The 20,523-nt window shown below is 38.5% G+C and overlaps 1 protein-coding gene across 1 annotated transcript in view; it reads right to left on the bottom strand.

Moving 5' to 3' along the window:
- Positions 1-20,523, bottom strand: part of DOCK3 (dedicator of cytokinesis 3) — a 362,194-nt gene that overhangs the window by 113,279 nt on the left and 228,392 nt on the right. Inside the window, exons 10-11 of the mRNA XM_061197475.1 lie at positions 18,293-18,353; positions 16,917-17,064 (exon numbers count right to left, since the gene is read on the bottom strand). Of these exons, the coding sequence (XP_061053458.1) occupies positions 16,917-17,064; positions 18,293-18,353 (209 nt within the window). The remainder of the gene's footprint in view (positions 1-16,916; positions 17,065-18,292; positions 18,354-20,523) is intronic.

The following is a 20,523-nucleotide window of genomic DNA, read 5'->3' as shown; positions in this document are numbered from 1 at the left end:
AAAGCAGGGCAGGGGTGAGGGTGGAGGGGCAGAGAGGAAGAAGCTGCAGAGTACTGTGACCCTGAAAACCTTACTCCCACACCAGGCTTCAGTGTACTTGTCTCCCTGACACCAGTCAGAATTCCCATTCTGTCTACCTTCATCTAACTGCAACTATTCAGTTTTGACTATGGCTTAAAACTTAATGTAGTGCAAATAATCCATATTAAAATTCTTTCTTGTAGAGTGGCCAAGATGGCAGAATAAAAACACTCTGAGCTCACCTCTTCTCACACCAAAATCACAACTATTTGCAGAACGACCATTGATAAAAAATACTGGAACCTACCAGAAAAGATCTTCTACAGCCAAAGACATAAAGAAGGAACCACAACGAGATCAGAAGAAGGGGCAGACTCATAATCAAATCCCATATCTCCACATGGGTGACCCACAAACTGGAGAATAATTATATTGCAGAGGTTCTACCATAGGAGTGAGAGTTCTGAGCCCCACGTCAGGCTCCCCAGCCCAGCACTGGCAAGATGAGCCCTCAGAGCATTTGGTTTTGAAGGTCAGTGGGGTTTAGTTAAAATAGAGACTTCAATCTTAAAGGGAGTGAAAAAAGCTCCCTTTTTTTTCACACAAAAGCTCATGTGCACCAGCACATAGGGCAAAAAAAATAATTTGACAGGAGCCTGGGCCAGACCTTCCTGCTGGTTTTGGAGTGTCTCCTGGAGAGGTGAGGGGGTGGATGAAGCTCACCCTGGGGACAGAGACACTGGTGGCAAACATACTGGGGAACACTGTTGATGGCTGACATCTTGGCTCTTTAGTTCCAAGACCTGGCCCCACCCAACAGCCTCTAGGCAGCACTGCTGGGACACTTTAGGCCAAACAACTAACTGGGCGGGGACACAGTGCCAACAATCAGCAGACAGGCTGCCTAAAGACTAAAGAGCCCATAGCTACCTCTGGGCTTGCCCCTAGACATGGCCCGGCCCACCAGAGGGCCAAGATGGAGCTGTAACCACCAGTGGACAGGCACTAGCCCCTCCCACCAGGAAGCCAGACCAAGCCTCTAGACCAACCTCATCCACAAAGGGGCAGACACCAGAAGCAAGAAAACTACGACCCCTCAATACAGCGCAGACCTTACCCTGGGATCAGCTGGGCCCTGGCCTGGCCCACTAGCGGGCCAATGCAACCTTCAGGACACCCCAGAACCCATACCCAACTGTGTCAGGAACCAACATCCCCCCACAAAACAATCTGAAATGAGCTCTGGGATCCCTGGGCTGTAGCCAGACTCCAGGAACAAGCTCTGCTTGCTAGTAGACCGGCACTAACCCCAGGATCTGGCTTCAGCTGCCAGTGGGAGGGCAACAGCCCCAGAGTCTTGAGGACTCTGACTCCGCCCACCAGTAAGCCAGCACTAGCCCTGGGGGCCATGTAGGATTGCACAACCAGCCACCTCATGACCAGGCCCTGCTAAACAGCAGCCAGTAGCATCCACACAAAGCAGGTTCTGGCAACCAACCAGACTAGGGGTCTATCAGACCACCCACACAGTTAGCCTGCCACAACAGAAGGACCCACGTAGCCCTCTTTGAGTGAACCCTTAGATCACATAGCTTGGGTGACGGGGGTGCGGAACTGCTGGGATGCATAGGACGCTTCCTACAGAGGGCCGCTTCTCCAAGGTCGAGAAAAGTAACTAACCTACCATATACATAAAAATACAAATAGCAACTGAGATAAAATGAGAAATATGTTTCAGACGAAGGAACAAGATAAAACCCCAGAAGAACAACTAAGTGAAGGGGAGACAGGCAATCCACCCAAGGCGTTCAGAGTAATGACTGTAAAGATGATCAAAGAACTCAAGAGAAGAATGGATGCACAGAAAAAGAAGTCAGAAATTTTTTAACAAAAAGTTAGAAAATATAAAGAACAACCAAACAGAGATGAAGAATACAATAACTGAAATGAAAAATGCACTGGCAGGAATCAACAGTAGACTAAATGAATCAGAAGAATGGATCAGTGAGCTGGGAAGACAGAGTAGCGGAAATCACTGCTGCTGAACAGAAAAAAGAAAGAATAAACAGCAGTCAGAACAGATTAAGAGACCTCTGGGACAACATCAAGTCTGCTAATATTCACATTACAGGGGTCCCAGGAGAAGAGAGAAAGGGCCCAAGAAAATATCTGAAGAGATAACAGCTGAAAACCTCCCTAATCTGCAAAAGGAAACAGTCACCCAAGTCCAAGAAGCAGAGTCCCATACAGGATTAACCCAAAGAGGAATAGACAAGATACACTGTAATCAAAATGACAAAAATTAAAGATAGAGAATACTAAAAGCAGCTAGGGGAAAGCAACAAATAACATACAAGGGAACTCCCATAATACTATCAGCCAATTTTTCAGCAGAAACTCTGCAGGCTAGAAGGGAATGGTATGATATATTTAAAGTGATGAAAGGGAAAAACCTCCAACTAAGAATACTCTACCCAGCAAGGCTCTCACTCAGATTAGAAGGAGAAATCAAAAGCTTTACAGACAAGCAAAAGCTAAAGAATTCAGCACCACCAAACCAGCTTTACAACAAATGTTAAAGGAACTTCTCTAGGTGAAAAAGAAAAGGCCACAACTAGAAACAAGAAAATTACAGAATGAAAAAGCTCATTGGTAAAGGGAAACATACAGTAAAGGTAGAAAATATCCACAAACAAAGCTCATAGGGAGGTTAAAACACAAGAGTGATACAATCACCTGTATCCAAAATAAGCAGTTAAGAGATACACAAAACAATTAGATATAAAATATGATATCAAAAACAGTAATCATGAGAGGAAGAGAGTACAAATGCAAGGAATCTAAAATGCATCTGAAATTAAGAGATCAGCAACTTAGAACAATCACATATATACAAAGACAGCTATACAAACACCTGATGTAATTGCAAACCAAAATTTATAACAGATATACACACAAAAAAGAAAAAGGAATCCAGGGCTTCCCTGGTGGTGCAGTGGTTGAGAATCTGCTTGCCAATGCAGGGGACACGGGTTCGAGCCCTGGTCTGGGAAGATCCCACATGCTGCGGAGCGGCTGGGCCCGTGAGCCATGATTACTGAGGCTGCGCGTCTGGAGCCTGTGCTCCGCAACAAGAAAGGCCACGATAGTGAGAGGCCCGCGCACCGCGATGAAGAGTGGCCCCCGCTTGCCGCAACTGGGGAAAGCCCTCGCACAGAAACGAAGACCCAACGCAGCCAAAAATAAATAAAATTTAAAAATAATCTGTTAAAAAAAAAAAAGAGGCAAGAACCATATATAAGATTGCGAGAATCACTTAAAATAAATCTCACATAACAAAGAGATGAAGTAAAGGCTAAACTTCAGCATCCACCCTGCAAAGTTCTTCAAAAAAAAAAAAAAGAAAAAGAAAAAGGAATCCAAACATAACACTAAAGATAGTCATCAAATCACAAGAGAAGAGAGCAAAAGAAAAAGAGGAAAATAAGACCTACAAAAACAAATCCAAAACAATTAAAATGGCAATAGGAACATACATATCAATAATTACTTTAAATGTAAATGGGCTAAATGCACCAACCAAAAGACACACACTGGCTGAATGGATACAAAAACAGGACCTGTATATGCTGCCTACAAGAGACTCACATCAGATCTAGAGACACATATAGACTGAAAGTGAGGGGATGGAAAAATACAGTCCATGCAAATGGAAATCAAAAGAAAGCCAGAGTAGCAATACTTATATCAGACAAAATAGACTTTAAAATAAAGACTGTTATAAGAAACAAAGAAAGACACTACATAATGATCAAGGGATCAATCCAAGAAGAAGATATAATAACTGTAAATATATATGCACCCAACATAGAAGCACCTCAATATATAAGGCAAATATTAACAAACATAAAAGAAGGAATCAACAGTAACACAATAATAGTAGGGGACTTTAATACCCCACTTAGGGGACGTCCCTGCTGGCGCAGTGGTTAAGAATCCATCTGCCAAAGCAGAGGACACGGATTCGAGCCCTGGTCTGGGAAGATTCCACATGCTGCGGAGCAACTAAGCCTGTGCGCCACAACTACTGAGCCTGCATTCTAAAGCCCACGAGCCACAACTACTAAGCCTGTGTGCTGCAACTACTGAAGCCCACGCACCTAGAGAAGCCACCGCAATGAGAAGTCTGCGCACCGCAACGAAGAGTAGCCCCTGCTAGCCGCAACTAGAGAAAGCCCGCACAAGCAGCAACAAAGACCCAATGCAGCCAAAAATTAATAAATTAATAAATTAATTTATTTAAAAAATACCCCACTTACATCAATGGACACATTATCCAGACAGAAAATCAAAAAGGAAACACAGGCCTTAAATGACACGTTAGACCAGATGGATTTAATTAATATTTATAGAGCATTCCATCCGAAAGCAGCAGAATACACATTCTTTTCAAGTGCACATGTAACATTCTCCAGAACAGAACACATGCTGGGCCACAAGGCAAGCCTCAGTAAATTTAAGAAAACTAAAATCATATCAAGCATCTTTTCCAACCACAATGCTATGAGGCTAGAAATCAACCAGAAGAAAAAAACTGCAAAAAACACAAACACGTGGAGGCTAAACAATATGCTACTAAACAACCAGTGGATCACTGAAGAAATCGAAGAGGAAATTAAAAAATACCTAGACACAAATGAAAACAAGATGATCCAAAACCTATGGGGTGCAGCAAAAGCAGTTCTAAGAAGGAAGTTTATAGCGATACAAGCTTACCTCAGGAAACAAGAAAAATCTCAAATAAACAACCTAACCCTACACCTAAAGCAACTAGAGAAAAAAGAACAAACAAAACCCAAAGTTAGTAGAAGGAAAGAAATCATAAAATCAGAGCAAAAATAAATGAAACAGAGACTAAAAAAAAATAGAAAAGATCGATGAAACTAAAAGCTGGTTCTTGGCAAATATAAACAAAATGGATAAACCTTTAGCCAGACTCATCAAGAAAAAAAAGGGAGAGGGCCCAAATCAATGATATCAGAAATGGAAAAGGAGAAGTTACAACCAGCACCACAGAAATACAAAGGATCATAAGAGACTACTATGGGCAATTATATGCCAATAAAATGGACAACCTAGAAGAAATGGACAAATTCTTAGAAAGGTACAATCTTCCAAGACTTAACTAGGAAGAAATAGAAAATATGAACAGACCAATTACCAGTATTGAAAATGAATCAGTAATTTAAAAACTCCCAATAAACAAAAGTCCAGGACCAGATGCCTTCATAGATAAATTCCACCAAACATTTAGAGAAGAGTTAACACCCATCCTTCTGAAACTATTCCAAAAAAATTGCAGAGAAAACAACACTTCCAAACTCATCCTATGAGGCCACGATCACCCTGATATGAAAACCAGACAAAGATATCATAAAAAAAGAAAATTACAGGCCAATATCACTGATGAACAAAGACACCAAAATCCTCAACAAAATACTAGCAAACTGACTCAAACAATATATTAAAAGGATCATACACCATGGTCAAGTGGGATTTATCCTAGAAATGCAAGAATTTTTCAATATCCACAAATCACTCAATGTGATACACCACACTAACATATTGAAAAAAAAACCCCATATGATCATCTCAATAGATGCAGAAAAAGCTTTTGATGAAATTCAACATCATTTATGATAAAAACTCTTCAGAAAGCTGGCATAGAGGGAACACACCTCAACATAATAAAGGTCATAAATGAAAAACCCACAATTATCATACTCAACAGTGAAAAGCCGAAAGCATTCCCTCTAAGATCAGGAACAAGACAAGGATGTCCACTCTTGCTACTTTTATTCAACATAATTTTGGAAATCCTAGCCACAGCAATGAGAGAAGAAAAAGAAATAAAAGGAATCCAAATTGGAAAAGAAAAAGTAAAACTGTCACAGTTTGCCAGTGTCATGATACTATACACAGAAAATCCTAAAGACGCCACCAGAAAGCTACTAGAGCTCATCAATGAATTCGGTAAAGTTGCTGGATGCAAAATTAATATACAGAAATCTGCTGCATTTCTATACAATAGCAATGAACTATTAGAAAGAGAAATTAAGGAAATAACCCCATTTAGCATCACATCAAAAATAATAAAATACCTAGGAATAAACCTACCTAAGGAGGCAAAAGACCTGTCCTCTGAAAACTGTAAGATGCTCATGAAAAAAACTGAAGACCACACAAACAGATGGAAAGATACACCGTATTCTTGGATTGGGAGAATTAATATTGTTAAAATGACTATACTACCCAAGGCAATCTACAGATTCAGTGCAATTCCTACCAAACTACCAATGGCATTTTTCACAGAACTGGAGCAAAAAATTTAAAAATTTGTATGGAAACACAAAAGACCCTGAATAGCCAGAAAAACCTTAAGAAGAACGGAGTTGGGGGATTTCAGACTATACTACAAAGCTGAATTTATCAAAATAGTATGTTACTGTCACAAAAACAGACATAGAGATCAATGGAACAGGATAGAGAGCCCAGAAATAAACCCGTGCACTTACAGTCAATTAGTTTTCAACAAAGGAGGCAAGAATATACCAATACAATGGAGAAAAGATGGTCTCTTCAGTAAGTGGTGCTGGGAAAACTGGACAGGTACATGTAAAAGAATGGAATTAGAACATTCTCTAACATCATAAACAAAAATAAATTCAAAATGGATTAAAGACCTAAACATATAAAAGTCCTAGAGGAAAAGATGGGCAGGACACTCTCTGACATAAGTCACAGTAATATTTTTTTGGATCCATCTCTTAGAGTAACTAAAACAAAAACAAAAATAAACAAATGGGATCTAATTAAACTTAAAAGCTTTTGCACAGCAAAGGAAACCATAAACAAAATGAACATACAACCCATGGAATGGTAGAAAACATTTGCAAATGATGTAACCGACAAAGGCTTAATTTCCAAAATATACAAACAACTTATATAGCTCAACATCAAAAATAAATAAATAAATAAACAACCCAATCAAAAAATGGGCAGAAGACCTAAATAGACATTTCTCCAAAGACGACATCCAGATGGCCAACAGGCACATGAAAAGATGCTCAATATCACTGATAATTAGAGAAATGCAAATCAAACCTACAATGAGGTATTAACTCACGCTGGTCACAATGACCATCATCAAAAAGCCTACAAATAATAAATGCTGGAGAGGGTGTGGAGAAAAGGGAACCTTCCTATACTGTTGGTGGGAATGTAAATTGGTGCAGCCATTATGGAGAACAGTATGGAGGTTCCTTAAAAAACTAAAAATAGACCTACCATATGATCCTGCAATCCCACTCCTGGGCATATATCTGGAGAAAGCTCTAACTCGAAAAGATACATGCACCTCAATGTTCACTGCAGCACTATTTACTATAGCCAAGACATGGAAGCAACCTAAATGTCCATTGACAGAGGAATGGATAAAGAAGATGTGGTACATATATACATGGAATATTACTCAGCCATAAAAAAGAATGAAATAATGCCATTTGCAGCAACAAAGATGGACCTAGAGATTATCATACTAAGTGAAATAAGTCAGACAGAAAAAGAAAAATATCATATGCTATCACTTACATGTGGAACCCAGAAAATCGATACAAATGAACTTATTTATAAAACAGATATAGACTCACAGACATAGAAAACAAACTTATGGTTATCAAAGGGGTAAGGAGGGATAAATTTGGAATTTGTGATTAACAGATACAGACTACTATATATAAAACAGATAAACAATAAGGATCTACTGTACAGCACAAGGAACTATATTCAGTATCTTGTAATAACCTATAATGGAAAAGAATCTGAAAAAGAATATATATATATGTATAACTGAATCATTTTGCTATACACTTGAAACATTGTAAATCAACTACACTTAAATAAAACAATTTTTTAAAAGAATTAAACAATAAAGTCTACTTTTGGGACTTCCCTGGTGGTCCAGTGGTTAAGACTCCGTGCTTCCAATGCAGGGGGCACAGGTTTGATCCCTGGTCAGGGAACTAAGATCCCACACGCTGCACGGTGTGGCCAAAAAATTTAAAAAAAAATAAAAATAAAGTCTACTATGATATTAAAAAAATCTTTCTCTTTGGGTGTAACTTGCTTTATTTTGGCATTTATTTGGTTGCAAGTCCTAATAAGCTAGAAAATAGGCAACAATCTACAGATTTAGGAACACTACAGATGCTGACAACTGGTTCATGCAGTCCTTACCTATAGCGTAAAAGAAGAGAGAAGCATTGAGAAGCCTGCATTTCTGTTAAAATGGCCCAGTTGGACAGAGTCCCTAAGACCAAGCTGACACAAATCAACCAATCTGATTCTTTTTGGATGGTCTCTCATGGGCCATGAGAAACTGCCTTTTCACTCATGAAAAATTTAAACTATTTCTTATTTTATAACATATGTTTATTTAATACAGTCAATTAAAAAGGAAGTCAAACAGCACGTATATGTATATTTACACATATATATGTAAAATTATAGTGCTTTAGCAAGAATACTTATTTTTATTCCTCTTTCCAGGTGGTGAAAAGCCTTATGTGAGTAACACTTCCGCCCCTTCCATCACTTTCCTGGGAAAAGGAGTGACTTCTTTGGCCAGTGCTTCTAGGAGAAGGACCCACACATGAACATCTCAGATCTGCCTCTTCCCTCTTTTGGGAGCAACCTGTTTGCAGACAGCACACAATCTCTGCACCAACAGGCTCCACATTGACTGTGACTTTAAAAGTCTTTCTAATTCAGGGTTAATCAAAAGTTAGAATGGGTTGAATGGTGGCCCCTAAAAAGATATGTCCATATCCTAATCCCTAGAAATGTGAATGTTTCCTTATTTGGAAAAAGTGTCTTTGCAGTTGTAATTAAGTTGAGGATCTTGAGATGAAATCATCCTGGATTATCTGCACTAGCCCAAGTTCATATGGTAGTTCTATTTTTAGTTTTTTAAGGAACCTCCATATTGTTCTCCATAGTGGCTGTACCAATTTACATTCCCACCAATACTAATGATATCCATTAGTCCCCTCAAACTGCAACAAACAGCATTTTTATTCTTAGTTTACTAAGCCGAAATTGTTAAATAATTGGGAATGAAGGTTGACCTTTGTCAAGTTATCTTTTCTGATATCAGAATTATCGTAAGGTCTTTCCCCTCTGGATGACTAATATGCTAATTGCACTGGGATCAGAGTGTGGCTTGTGCCATGTGGAATTTATGAAAATTTTTTCTCTGAATAATTTTTGTAAAATGTTCCATGGGCCCTGGAAAAGATGTATTCTGTTTGTTGGACAAATCTTTTTTTCTTTTAGCACTGGAAGAATCATACAGCCTGGTGAGCTGGGATACTCCAGTTACATCTGCTGTCCTGGCAAGCAATAGCACTCCATTTGACTATCAGCACGTACTGATTTAGATGATAAATTATGCTCACCCTGTGTAGAGGTAGGAGAGGAAGTGGCTAAGAGTATGGTCTCTTAACAAGGCTGCTCAGGCATGTGCCTCACCACTCTGTGTCCTGTCTCCCTCATATGTAAAAAAGAGATAACAGCCCAGATGAGTGCTCAATGATGCTGTTATTCTCTGTCACATCAACCTTACTCAGATTCTCTTCTAAGTCAGATTTATTTATCTGATTTAGATATTTATCTCCATCCTTATTTTTGTCTTCTTATATGTCAAAAGGGATGTTAACAAATCTCTTGCTTTTCCTGTACTTTTAGCTCATCTTTATAATAAATTGGACATAATAATTTTGAGTCATTATTATATTCAAAGGTCACAACAATTAGATCTTCACTATAAATTTCACCATGTATCAGTATAAAATGCTCTTTCTATCCCTGTAAAGGAAAAAACAGGGCTTTCTGGAACACTGGTGAGCTGGAGGCAGAGATGCTGGCAAGGACACCTGGGCTTCTCACTCTGCTTTCTTTCCCCAGTTAAGAAGGTGAGTGTGTTAAGGCTAAGTTTGGTCAACGTTTCTTTAAACTGAAGAACATGAACTGTTGAGTAAATATCTCCGGAATGAAGTGTGAACCCTGAATTTAACGGTAGTAGAGTAGTCACCCTCTACTTTGCAGAGTCCAAGTATCAGGGGCTGCTTCTGCTGGGGATTCTAGGGCTGAGGGAGTGAGTGGTGCGTTACATGTTATGTGTGTGCCTACGCTGAGAGGCCATTTTGCTTCCCGTGAGATATGTATTCTTGGAGGATGAAAGAGGAAACCAAATTTAACTTTATTGTGTGTGTGTGTTTTCTTTTTCTGTCAATCCCTGATACTCCTTACACAGCACATTCATTGCATACGTTTTACATTAGAATTTATTTTTTATCATTAATATTATGACATTTCATTTTGTTTGTATTTTATTATTATACTTAGCTTGTTTGTTATTAATCTTTTTGTTTCTCTTATTATATTTGTGAGTCTCTCACTAATATATAGATGAATTTTGTTTTTTGCCTCTATTTTGAGAATTTTTACCTAATAGGATTTTCTTTCATCTCAATTATATTTATTGTCATAACTGATATGGGCTTTCTACTGTCCTTTGCTCGAGGCTTTCTGATTTTTTAATGCTCTCTTACAGCAGCTTTTGTACTGTATGATATATATGCTTACATGCACCTTTGTGCTGAATGATTATACATCCTGCATCTATTTATATTAGGGTTTCCTTTAGGATAGAAATGTCTAAATTTTTACTAACAGAAATATTAATACAGCTTTTAAATCTAATTTATGCCTTTATTACTGGTTAATAAAAGGTATGACAACCCAACAGCCATAAAAACTAAATGTTGACCATAAAGAAGAATAAACACTTTAAAAATAACACGTTCTAGGAAGGATGGGGGCAAGGGATAGTTAGGGAGTTTGGGACTGACATGTACACACTGCTGTATTTAAAACGGATAACCAACAAGGACCTACTGTACAGCACAGGAAGCTCTGCTCAATGTTATGTGGCAGCCTGGATGGGAGGGGAGTTTGGGGGGAGAATGGATACATGTATATGTATGGCTGAGTCGCTTTGCTGAAACTGCACCTGAAACTATCACAACACTGTTAATCGGCTATACTCCAATTTAAAATAAAAAGTTTAGGGCTTTCCTGGTGGCGCAGTGGCTAAGAATCTGCCTGCCAATGCAGGGTACATGGGTTCGAGCCCTGGTCTGGGAAGACCCCACATGCCGCAGAGCCTGCACTCTAGAGCCCACGAGCCACAACGACTGAGCCTGCGTGCCGCAACTACTGAGGCCCACGCACCTAGAGCCCATGCTCCGCAACAAGAGAAGCCACCGCAGTGAGAAGCCTGCACACTGCAACAAGGAGTGGCCCCTGCTTGCCGCAACTAGAGAAAAGCCCGTGTGCAGCAACAAAAGACCCAATACAGCCAAAAATAAAATAAAATAAAATAAATAAAAATTTTTAAAAAAATTAAAAAGAAAGTAACACGTTCTATAAAGCCCATGATATGATTCTATCCCTACATTTTTTGTTATTGGTGCTGTTTTTGAATCATTATAGGTTAAATGAAAAATTAATTTAAAATCAAAATATGATTACTACCATTCTTTTGTTCTTCCAAGAAATGTCATTAATTTGCTTAGTCACTTACTTAACTGGTGTTGACCACCTCTACCTCTGTAAGACGGTGAAGCCCCACTCAGTGCACAGGCTTGTTATGAAGTTTCAATGTGATTATATAGCCAGAAGGGCTCTGAGAGAGTACAGAGCACTAAACACATGCACACTGATATTACCATTGAAAACAGGTGACATTTTATGTGGCCACCATGGAGTAATTAAGATATTATGGATGGAACTATGTAGGATTTGTAGTTTAGATGTGAAAGTGGAACTTGCCAATAAACAAGAGTCATTAGCAAAAAACAAAAAAAAGACAGGAAACTCCTTTTAGATGGCATGTAATACACCCATTATTTGGGTATACCTCATTTCCTGAACCACCAATCCTCTCATTTATTTTTCCACCTCTTTCCTGTTTGATTCACTAGTTTAAATGGGTTATTTTTTTTCTGTCTCTCTTATATTACCTTATTCCATCCTCCCACCCCCAATTTTTTAGATGAGGAAACTAAAGTTTGGGGAATTAGGATGACTTTTCCAAATCTCACAGCTTCTATCTATCATCACATCTATCTAATCCATCTAATAGATGAAAGTATTATATCTATGTTTTTAAAAACCAAGCCGGGATCATACATACTACTGACATACTTTTAAGTCAGTTAAAGTTGTTATACAAAGCCAGCTCTATGTTTGTATACTTGTAGAGCCACTGTTCTTTCATATCACTCTTTCTAGAGTAGCAGCAGAACAAAAAAGGGAAGAGAAAGCACATTTGTTTTTTCAATCCTGTGGTAGAGAATACTTGGGACCTCATGTGCCAACACTAGATCCATGTTAGAGACTCCTGTTGTGAACCTCTCACCTCTGCATGAACAGGGAGTCATCCTGAGCTAACTTTCTTTATTTTGGTTCATTATTTAATGTGTTCTGTTTTGCAGCAGCACTAACACACACAAAAACCCAGTTAGACACTGAGGCTAGAGACAGTGGGCACGAGAAGTCAAAATAGAGCAGTTCCATGGACAGAGACCTACTGGATTTGAGTCTTCCTTGTATGGCCTGAAAAGACTCTTGGTGCAGATGCTCAAACAATGCATGTCTGAACACTGATAATGGACCCAGCAGATAATGGTCCTGGGTGGATGATGATCCACTGAAAATTGAGAAGGCCTAGGCTAGGAGAAAGAGAAACATGAGCTATTTCTTTACCTGACTTGCAAGTGAGAAGCAGAAGTTTTCATTTAGAGTTATTACATATAAAGACATCAGACTCCTTTAATCTGTACCAAAATGAGAGTGACCCAATGGTCCTTTACCCATTTAAGAATGAGCTTCCATTTAAGAATGGCTCCTAAACAAGTCCCCTCAACTTAAGGCAGTTTCACAGATAAGGTAGTGATGAAACAAAGAACCCAAAGGCAGTGTTCTGAGGAAATGCCTGTGTCTATTCCAAATACAAGGAGAGGTTCCCTTCCAGGCATCACTCACAGAAGAGGCTGCCACCTTGTATTTCCACCCTCACAAAGCCTTTCATGTTATAGGGCATTCTCTGAATCCCTTTATTTTTAACATCACAGCACTGTTTGGATAAGTTACATTATCCTGAAATATCCTCAATCAATGCAAGTTTTAGATGCTTATAAATTTTATCTTGGTTAAAACATTTTTTAAGAGCAAAACTACACAGATTTAGTAATCATCCTTGGGTATGACCTCCAAATTGAAGTACTGGATGCTATTGTAAAACTCACCTTAGAAGCAGCATAGTAAGTGGCTGTATCATTAAGGTCATATACATAGGCCTACATGACAAATGAAAACAAAAAAACATCAAGTGTCCAACTATTCAGCAAATATGTAATTGGGCCTCAAGATGAATCTCCAGTGAAAGCATCATTAAGGATTCAAAGAGTGATGTATCAAAACCAACCTGATAATGTGCCCTGGAAAACTGTCAGATGACTCAGAATATGGCTATAGTGATGACAAAGACCTGATGGCATGGTTGCACATAAAGAATTCAAATAAAATCTTCTCATAAAATGTGAGAGTGGGAAAAAGCAATACTTCTCAATTTTACATAATATGTGATTGAGTACATAGTGTGTAATACACATTTTATATAATATGATTTAAAATATAACTAAAATGATAAATTTAATATTCTAAGTAGTTATTTATTTCATTAAAGTTGGCCTAAAAGTGTCTGGACTTTTTTCAATGTGAAGTTGGAGAGTGGTCATCACATATTCAGAGGCATCTTGTATTTGGTCACATGTACTGTTTATGGACACCCTCCACCCCATACCAATGCTGGCTTTAGCTCCTTGGCATTCCTCTCCTTTCACATCCTAGGCTCCAGATTCAGCAAGCCTTGTGCCTGCCTGAGAGTCCAGTCCCTCTGTCCAAGAAGAAACATGATATCTATATCAGAATGAACTTAACATAGTGGTTATTCGTTTGTGATTTTTAAGGTTTCTAGCTCACTAAAAAGCTACCTAGTTTTTACACCTCAGCTTCTTGTTGTGATTTTTTTAAAAAGGATGTGGTGCCTTCCCAACACACATGATATTAAATATCTATAAAGCCAGAGCAGTGGTCATGGCAAGAGACATACAGGGGCTTGAGGCCTGAGGCTGACTCTGAATAATAAAAGAAACGATGAGAAGGTCAACAACTAATGAGGTATTTTGCTAATTCACTGATTAAAACTATACAAGAGGGCTTCCCTGGTGGTGCAGTGGTTGAGAATCTGCCTGCCAATGCAGGGGACACGGGTTCGAGCCCTGGTCTGGGAAGATCCCACATGCCGCGGAGCAACTAGGCCCGTGTGCCACAACTACTGAGCCCGCACGTCTGGAGCCTGTGCTCCGCAACAAGAGAGGCTGCGATAGTTGAGGCCTGCACACCGCGATGAAGAGTGGCCCCCGCTTGCCGCAACTAGAGAAAGCCCTCGCACAGAAACGAAGACCCAACACAGCCAAAAAAAAAAAAAAAAACTATACAAGAGATTTTTTTATCCTTGCAAAATTCTGTCCTAGCAAAGGCTAAAACACTATCAGTAGCTATTAGTAAAACCTTTAAGCTTCCAATTAAACCTAACAAACATGTCCCCTAAAATTTATTGGAAAATATTACTTCTCCGTAGGGCTGAATTCACTGTGCTGATGTGGATTTAAAACACTAACCCTAGAGGAATTCCATACCGTGCACAAAATCGATTTCACAAACATGGAAGTGTCTTTGAAAGTCTGTTAATATTATCAAGTGGAAAAATTATCCTACATTTTAACTCTATTAGTCCTTCAAAAAACTTTAAAAAAAAACTATCTTCTCTGTTGAAAACGATATCTTTCTTTGGCTTTTTAGAACTGATATATTAGGCACAGCTCAGAGAAAGGAGCTAAGAAAAAGCTACACATGAATCCCACTTCTTGAAAAGTGACATGTTAGTACTGAAAACTGTTGTTTTAGAAGCAGTTAGGCTAATTAAGCTTGACAGCATGATTTCAAGAGAGATGCTGTGCAAGCCCCTATCCACAATGAGAACTTGCATTGAAGCAAGGAACAGCTGATATGTGCAGAGAGATGCAACTCTGGAGTTCTATCTATAAACTCCATGCCCTTAGAAAGGATACAGTGGAGTAAGATGATAATGATGATGATTTTGGATTAACATTTAGTCCTTTTCAAAGGGAGGAAGTTGTATCAAGAAGCAGGTCCCGGGACTTCCCTGGTGGCGCAGTGGTTAAGAATCCGCCTGCCAATGCAGGGGACATGGGTTCGAGCCCTGGTCCGGGAAGATCCCACATGCTGCGAAGCAACTAAGCCCATGCACCACAACTACTGAGCCTGTGCTCTAGAGCCCGTGAGCCACAACTACTGAAGCCCGCGCACCTAGAGTCCGTGCTCCGCAACAAGAGAAGCCACCGCAATGAGAAGCCCGCACACCGCAACGAAGACCCAACACAGCCAAAAAGATAAAAATAATAACTAACTAAATAAATAAATTTATTTAAAAAAAAAAAAAGAAGCAGGTCCCACCACCCATCATTGAAGAGATTTCGTAAATGAAGAAAGGCTGTGACTGATGCATGAAAGGAAGAGGAAACCTGCCAAAATTTCCTTTGTAAGTTATTATTTCAAAGGAAGATCCTCATCACATCAAGTACACAACTCTGAACAAAACAGAGCTTAAGGCAAAATAGGTAATAAGGATATCTGGGCTTTTATTTTGAAATTAACAAAATGTGGTTGATTATACAAAGGTCTAAATTAAGCATAATTGTGAATTAAGTTTACTTCATGCCTGAATCAGACAGAACAGATAATTTAGAAAAATACACACAAATACTACAGTAAAGGTATATTAACCTGGTGATTGACAGCATTAGACTTAATTTGAAAAAACAATATTGGGTTAAAACCAAAAGGGGAGAGATTTCTTTTTTTAATTCTTACAGTTAGAAATACACTTGCTTTAAAAACTCACTAAACTCACCATTGATCATGTTTTCAGCATTATGATTCATGCCTAAGTCTCTACAAGCAAAGACAGACGATATACCTGGATTCTGTGTTACTTTTCTTTGTTTTTTCTATTGTTTAACAAGAGTCAGGAGGAGATGCACTGCTTCTGTAAGGCAGAGCCCTTGGATGATGAACACTAAAAATAATGCCATGCTTGGCTGGTGACTTATAGATCGGTGGTGGCAGAAATGAAGAGTAAAACCTTAGCTCCTCAGAAAAACTGGCTTTTCTTCAAAGACAGGGCAACCTGACTTGTGATCATTCTTTGAAGCAATTTACATCAGTAGCCAGCTCAGTTACAACAGCTGGTGGGCAAGTATTAGACACAGATGACTCTTTTACAGCCAAAACACAGGAGAAATTAGATTATTAGCTTTCCTGTAAATATGTAATAAGGTTGGCTAGTCCTGGAGAGAAGAGGAATTGTGTATTACCAGACTTTTACTTTAGAATAGAATGTTCCAAGTTCAGCTGCTTCAGAATCACCTGGGAAGCTTATTAAAAATACAGTTGCCTGGGCCCACCCCAAACCTTTAGAAGGAAATCTTTGCATTTTCAAAAAACTCCCTATCCTACATAACCTGATGAGTCTGTGTCCTGCAAAGCTTGAGAACTTCTGCTCTCAAGGGCAGTGCTGGGATGTCTTATGTTGCAAATCATTAATATTTCTGAGGTCCATTACTTACGTGTAAACCTTAAGAACAAAATCCTTCTCTTCCTTTAATTCTGTGAGCGACTGCAGGACATCCAGGATGCTTAGGACTGCACAGCCATATGGCCGCCGATAGTGCAGGTGAGCAGGGCCCTTCTTTGAGTCATTCAGGAGCATCCGGCCTGGGGCACAGCAGAAACACCAGTCAGACTGAGAACTCCATGCTCCTCTATAGCACCACCGAATTATCATCCAAGGATGCCAGAGCTATAGGCACCTTAGAGATCTTCTAAATTGGAAGACTGAAGATGAAGGGAGCCATCCAAGGATGCAAGGATATTTATGTAGGGGAATGCCAAACAGGCCTTTGGCCAGGGCTCTTCCCCTGCACCACATTCAGTTAATCATTCTTACTACCCACCTCAACACCAACAGTCCATTTATTAATCATATGAGAATGAAACAGTGGTTTCATGAATTTCTTAGAAAAACCAATGTGCTAATATATTTTAACTTCTTAGTTGAGTATTTTAGCTGACAGGTAAAAGTTATGTATACAGAGATAAGGAGGACAATGTACTATTCTTCCAACCAAATTCTTTCAGCCAAAGCTGCTCCTGAACCACTGTAGGAGCAAGAAGAGTCTCAGAAAGTAGATGGGAGGTTGATTTTCCTGCTTACCAAGGCTGTGCTTACAGTGGCAAGAGGACTTGCAAATGCAGAACTGGAACCTCAACAAATGCTTTATCAAGTACAGCAAAACAAAAACCCAAAAGTACAGCAAAAGAGTTGTTTTGTTGTTGGCAAAACAACTCTTTTGCTGTATAAGATATGCTAGAACCCACTATGAAAGAAGACTTGGTTAGTCATAGGCCCGCAAATTATGTCATAAACTTAAAATAAGACTGGACAAACAAACCACAGGTAGCAAAAATCTTGGGTGGGGTAGAAGTGAGATACCATCCATCTAGTGCAGTAATGACAGTAACTCTAATTTTGTAGAAAATAGCATAGATACATACTTTTTGATACAAAACACAGCAAAGGCCATTCACTACCTGTTAAGCTGGCAACCCTGGCAACCCGTTATAAGATCTCTGAGGCAGAGGGCTGGTACAGAGGCAGAACATTAGATGGAGAGAATGTAAAAAAGCAGACCACTTGAAATAAAAAGTATGGGTCCAAAAACAAATAGGGAGCAGAAAATGCTTTAATTTCTATCAAATTCAGCTATTGCAGCAGCTGAGCTTAAGGTACAGCTCCAGTACAAGCTGGACTCTAATCCTAAGACCTGAAGTACCTGAAGTAATCCTAAGACCTGAAGAGCTAGGCAGAAGACAAAGGTCATACACAGTGGATATCCCAAGTTGGGGTGGTCTTAGTCATGTGAATTGATAAAGTGGACCGTACCTATTCGTATCACATGGGCAACTATATATAAATCTCTCTTCATATCTTTGCTGCTCAGATCCTAAGAAAAGAGAAAAAATAAATTAAGGCAATGAATACATAGAAAATAATTAAAATTTCATTTTGAACCTCATAATGGTTTGCTTTTGCTGCTTTTAGCATATGCTATAGGTGGGGGAAGGGGATTAAAGTACATAGCAGTTTAGTGTTTATAAGATTCCTGCAGTGAAAGTCTGGACATCTTATATGCCCTTGGAAGATTATTTTGTTGACAATATTTTTCCAGCTCTTATTTAGACCACCTATCTCCGAAAGTTCTCACATTAGAAATCTTCATGACATTGACTTATCCATGTTTATTCCAAAATCATATAGAAACATTCTGTAACAAAAGAAATTTCCAATGCAGAAAAAAAAAATGGGAAAACACCAAAAGGCTCATTAATGACTGAAATTCTGAAAGTTTACTCTCTACTAATTTTACATTTATTCTGCTGTCCACAAATGATTATTATACACTAGATACGTTCCCTTGAAAAGCGATTACTTTGGTTTTAGTGAAACCTCAATAATTAGATCTCCCATTTCTAAATTTAGATATGCATCATTTATGCTGAAGTATAAAGCTGAAAGTAATTTTATCTGGAAAATTTTAAGGGCTTCCTTTAAGTAAACAAATCTGATCCAGAATCACTTTTAAAACTAGAGTTATAAAAATAATTTTATACATTATTTATGTGTAGAACACATTTTGAAAAAAAATGTTTGAGTATATATTTATACTTTATTTAACACATTATACTCGAAGTAATAAAACTTCATTTAATATGTATTGTTTCAGACTTTCACCAGGTCATCAACCGCTGCTCACTCCCAGCCACGTTATGAATTAATGATGAAGGAGTAACCTCTATCTTTAATGGGACAGGTTCCTGTGAGTTCCCTTTTGCTTCTAGGAAAAGGTCCCTTAGTTCCATTTCCTTCCCATCTTTCATCTTTTGATTTGTCCCAGATACTTGTCTCTTTTCAATAAAGCAGGAAAAGGGACAATCAAGCAGCAGTCATGATTTTGAATGAGCTTTGGATCCAGAATCCCCATGTTTGCTTTATGTTTATGTTTACCCTGTAGCAGGGTTAGGTCTAGGGTGAAGCAAGCAAACCATCTAAGGTATAAAATTTAAGGTCTCATTCTCAGGATCCTGCGCTTTGCTTGCCTCACCATAATCCCAGCTCTGCCCTGTAGAGTGGTCCTGAACATATGAAAGAAAAGGAGACATTAAAAAGTACTTTGTAATGGTGAAATTGAAGCTTTTAGATTCTAGATGGTTATAATATTTTGCCAAATTCTTGATAGAATAATGAAATATACTTACAATGAAATGGGTTACAAAATAATTTAACATAAATTGTTATCTCTGGAATCACAAAGATATATTTTTGCATGAAAGTTGTCTTTTGATATTGAAAAATATGTTTTAGACTCCATTTCAATAATTCCTTTAATTTAAAATGATATCCTCCAAACACTACTACATTTTGCTAAATATTAAGATGACTACTAAATAACAAATAGAAATTAAAAAACAGATTACCATTTTTATATAATTTTTGGGATAGAAACATGTCTATTGCTAAAAGATATGTAAATGTTTGACACATTTCAAAGTGAAATGGTCTTCTACATACCTTAGATTGTGTTAATCCAAACTATCAAATAACCAGTATAATTATAAATCCCAATATACGTAGAGAATTCAAGCTAGTTACCAAAGATGACCAAACACTAACCAGACAGGCTGTACACAAGACCATGGGATCTCTCCTTTGGTTCTGTTCAGGTGAATGAAAGGAAGAAGCCTAAAATGTAATTTATAGTATTTTCTAAATGGCTGGGTAGGGGCTCTTTCTTACCATGTTGTACATGGTACCCAGAACATTCTGTGGTATTTATTTGAGGTCAGTAAAAATAAGATGATAATAATCAGTACCAGAAAATACTTTAAGTAAAATTATTATTTGTGAGTTCCACATAATTTCAGTGTCAAAATTCAGTATAAAGGCTATCTTATTAGATATGAGCATGGTTAAACACAGTTACCATAGAGTTATGTCACAAGACCTGTAAAACCAAGGTGGGAAGAGAGGTGACTCACCCACCATTCATCTGGTGAGCAGGGTTTGAATTTAGACTTACTCACTGGACCTTACCCTCCAATCCTACATAACTAGGA

The sequence above is a fragment of the Eubalaena glacialis genome, chromosome 7 (assembly GCF_028564815.1).
Source record: "Eubalaena glacialis isolate mEubGla1 chromosome 7, mEubGla1.1.hap2.+ XY, whole genome shotgun sequence".
In the NCBI taxonomy this organism is placed as follows: Eukaryota; Metazoa; Chordata; class Mammalia; order Artiodactyla; family Balaenidae; genus Eubalaena; species Eubalaena glacialis.
The sequence above is the reverse complement of the archived record's forward strand: the minus strand, read 5'-3'. Positions and strand labels throughout refer to the sequence as shown.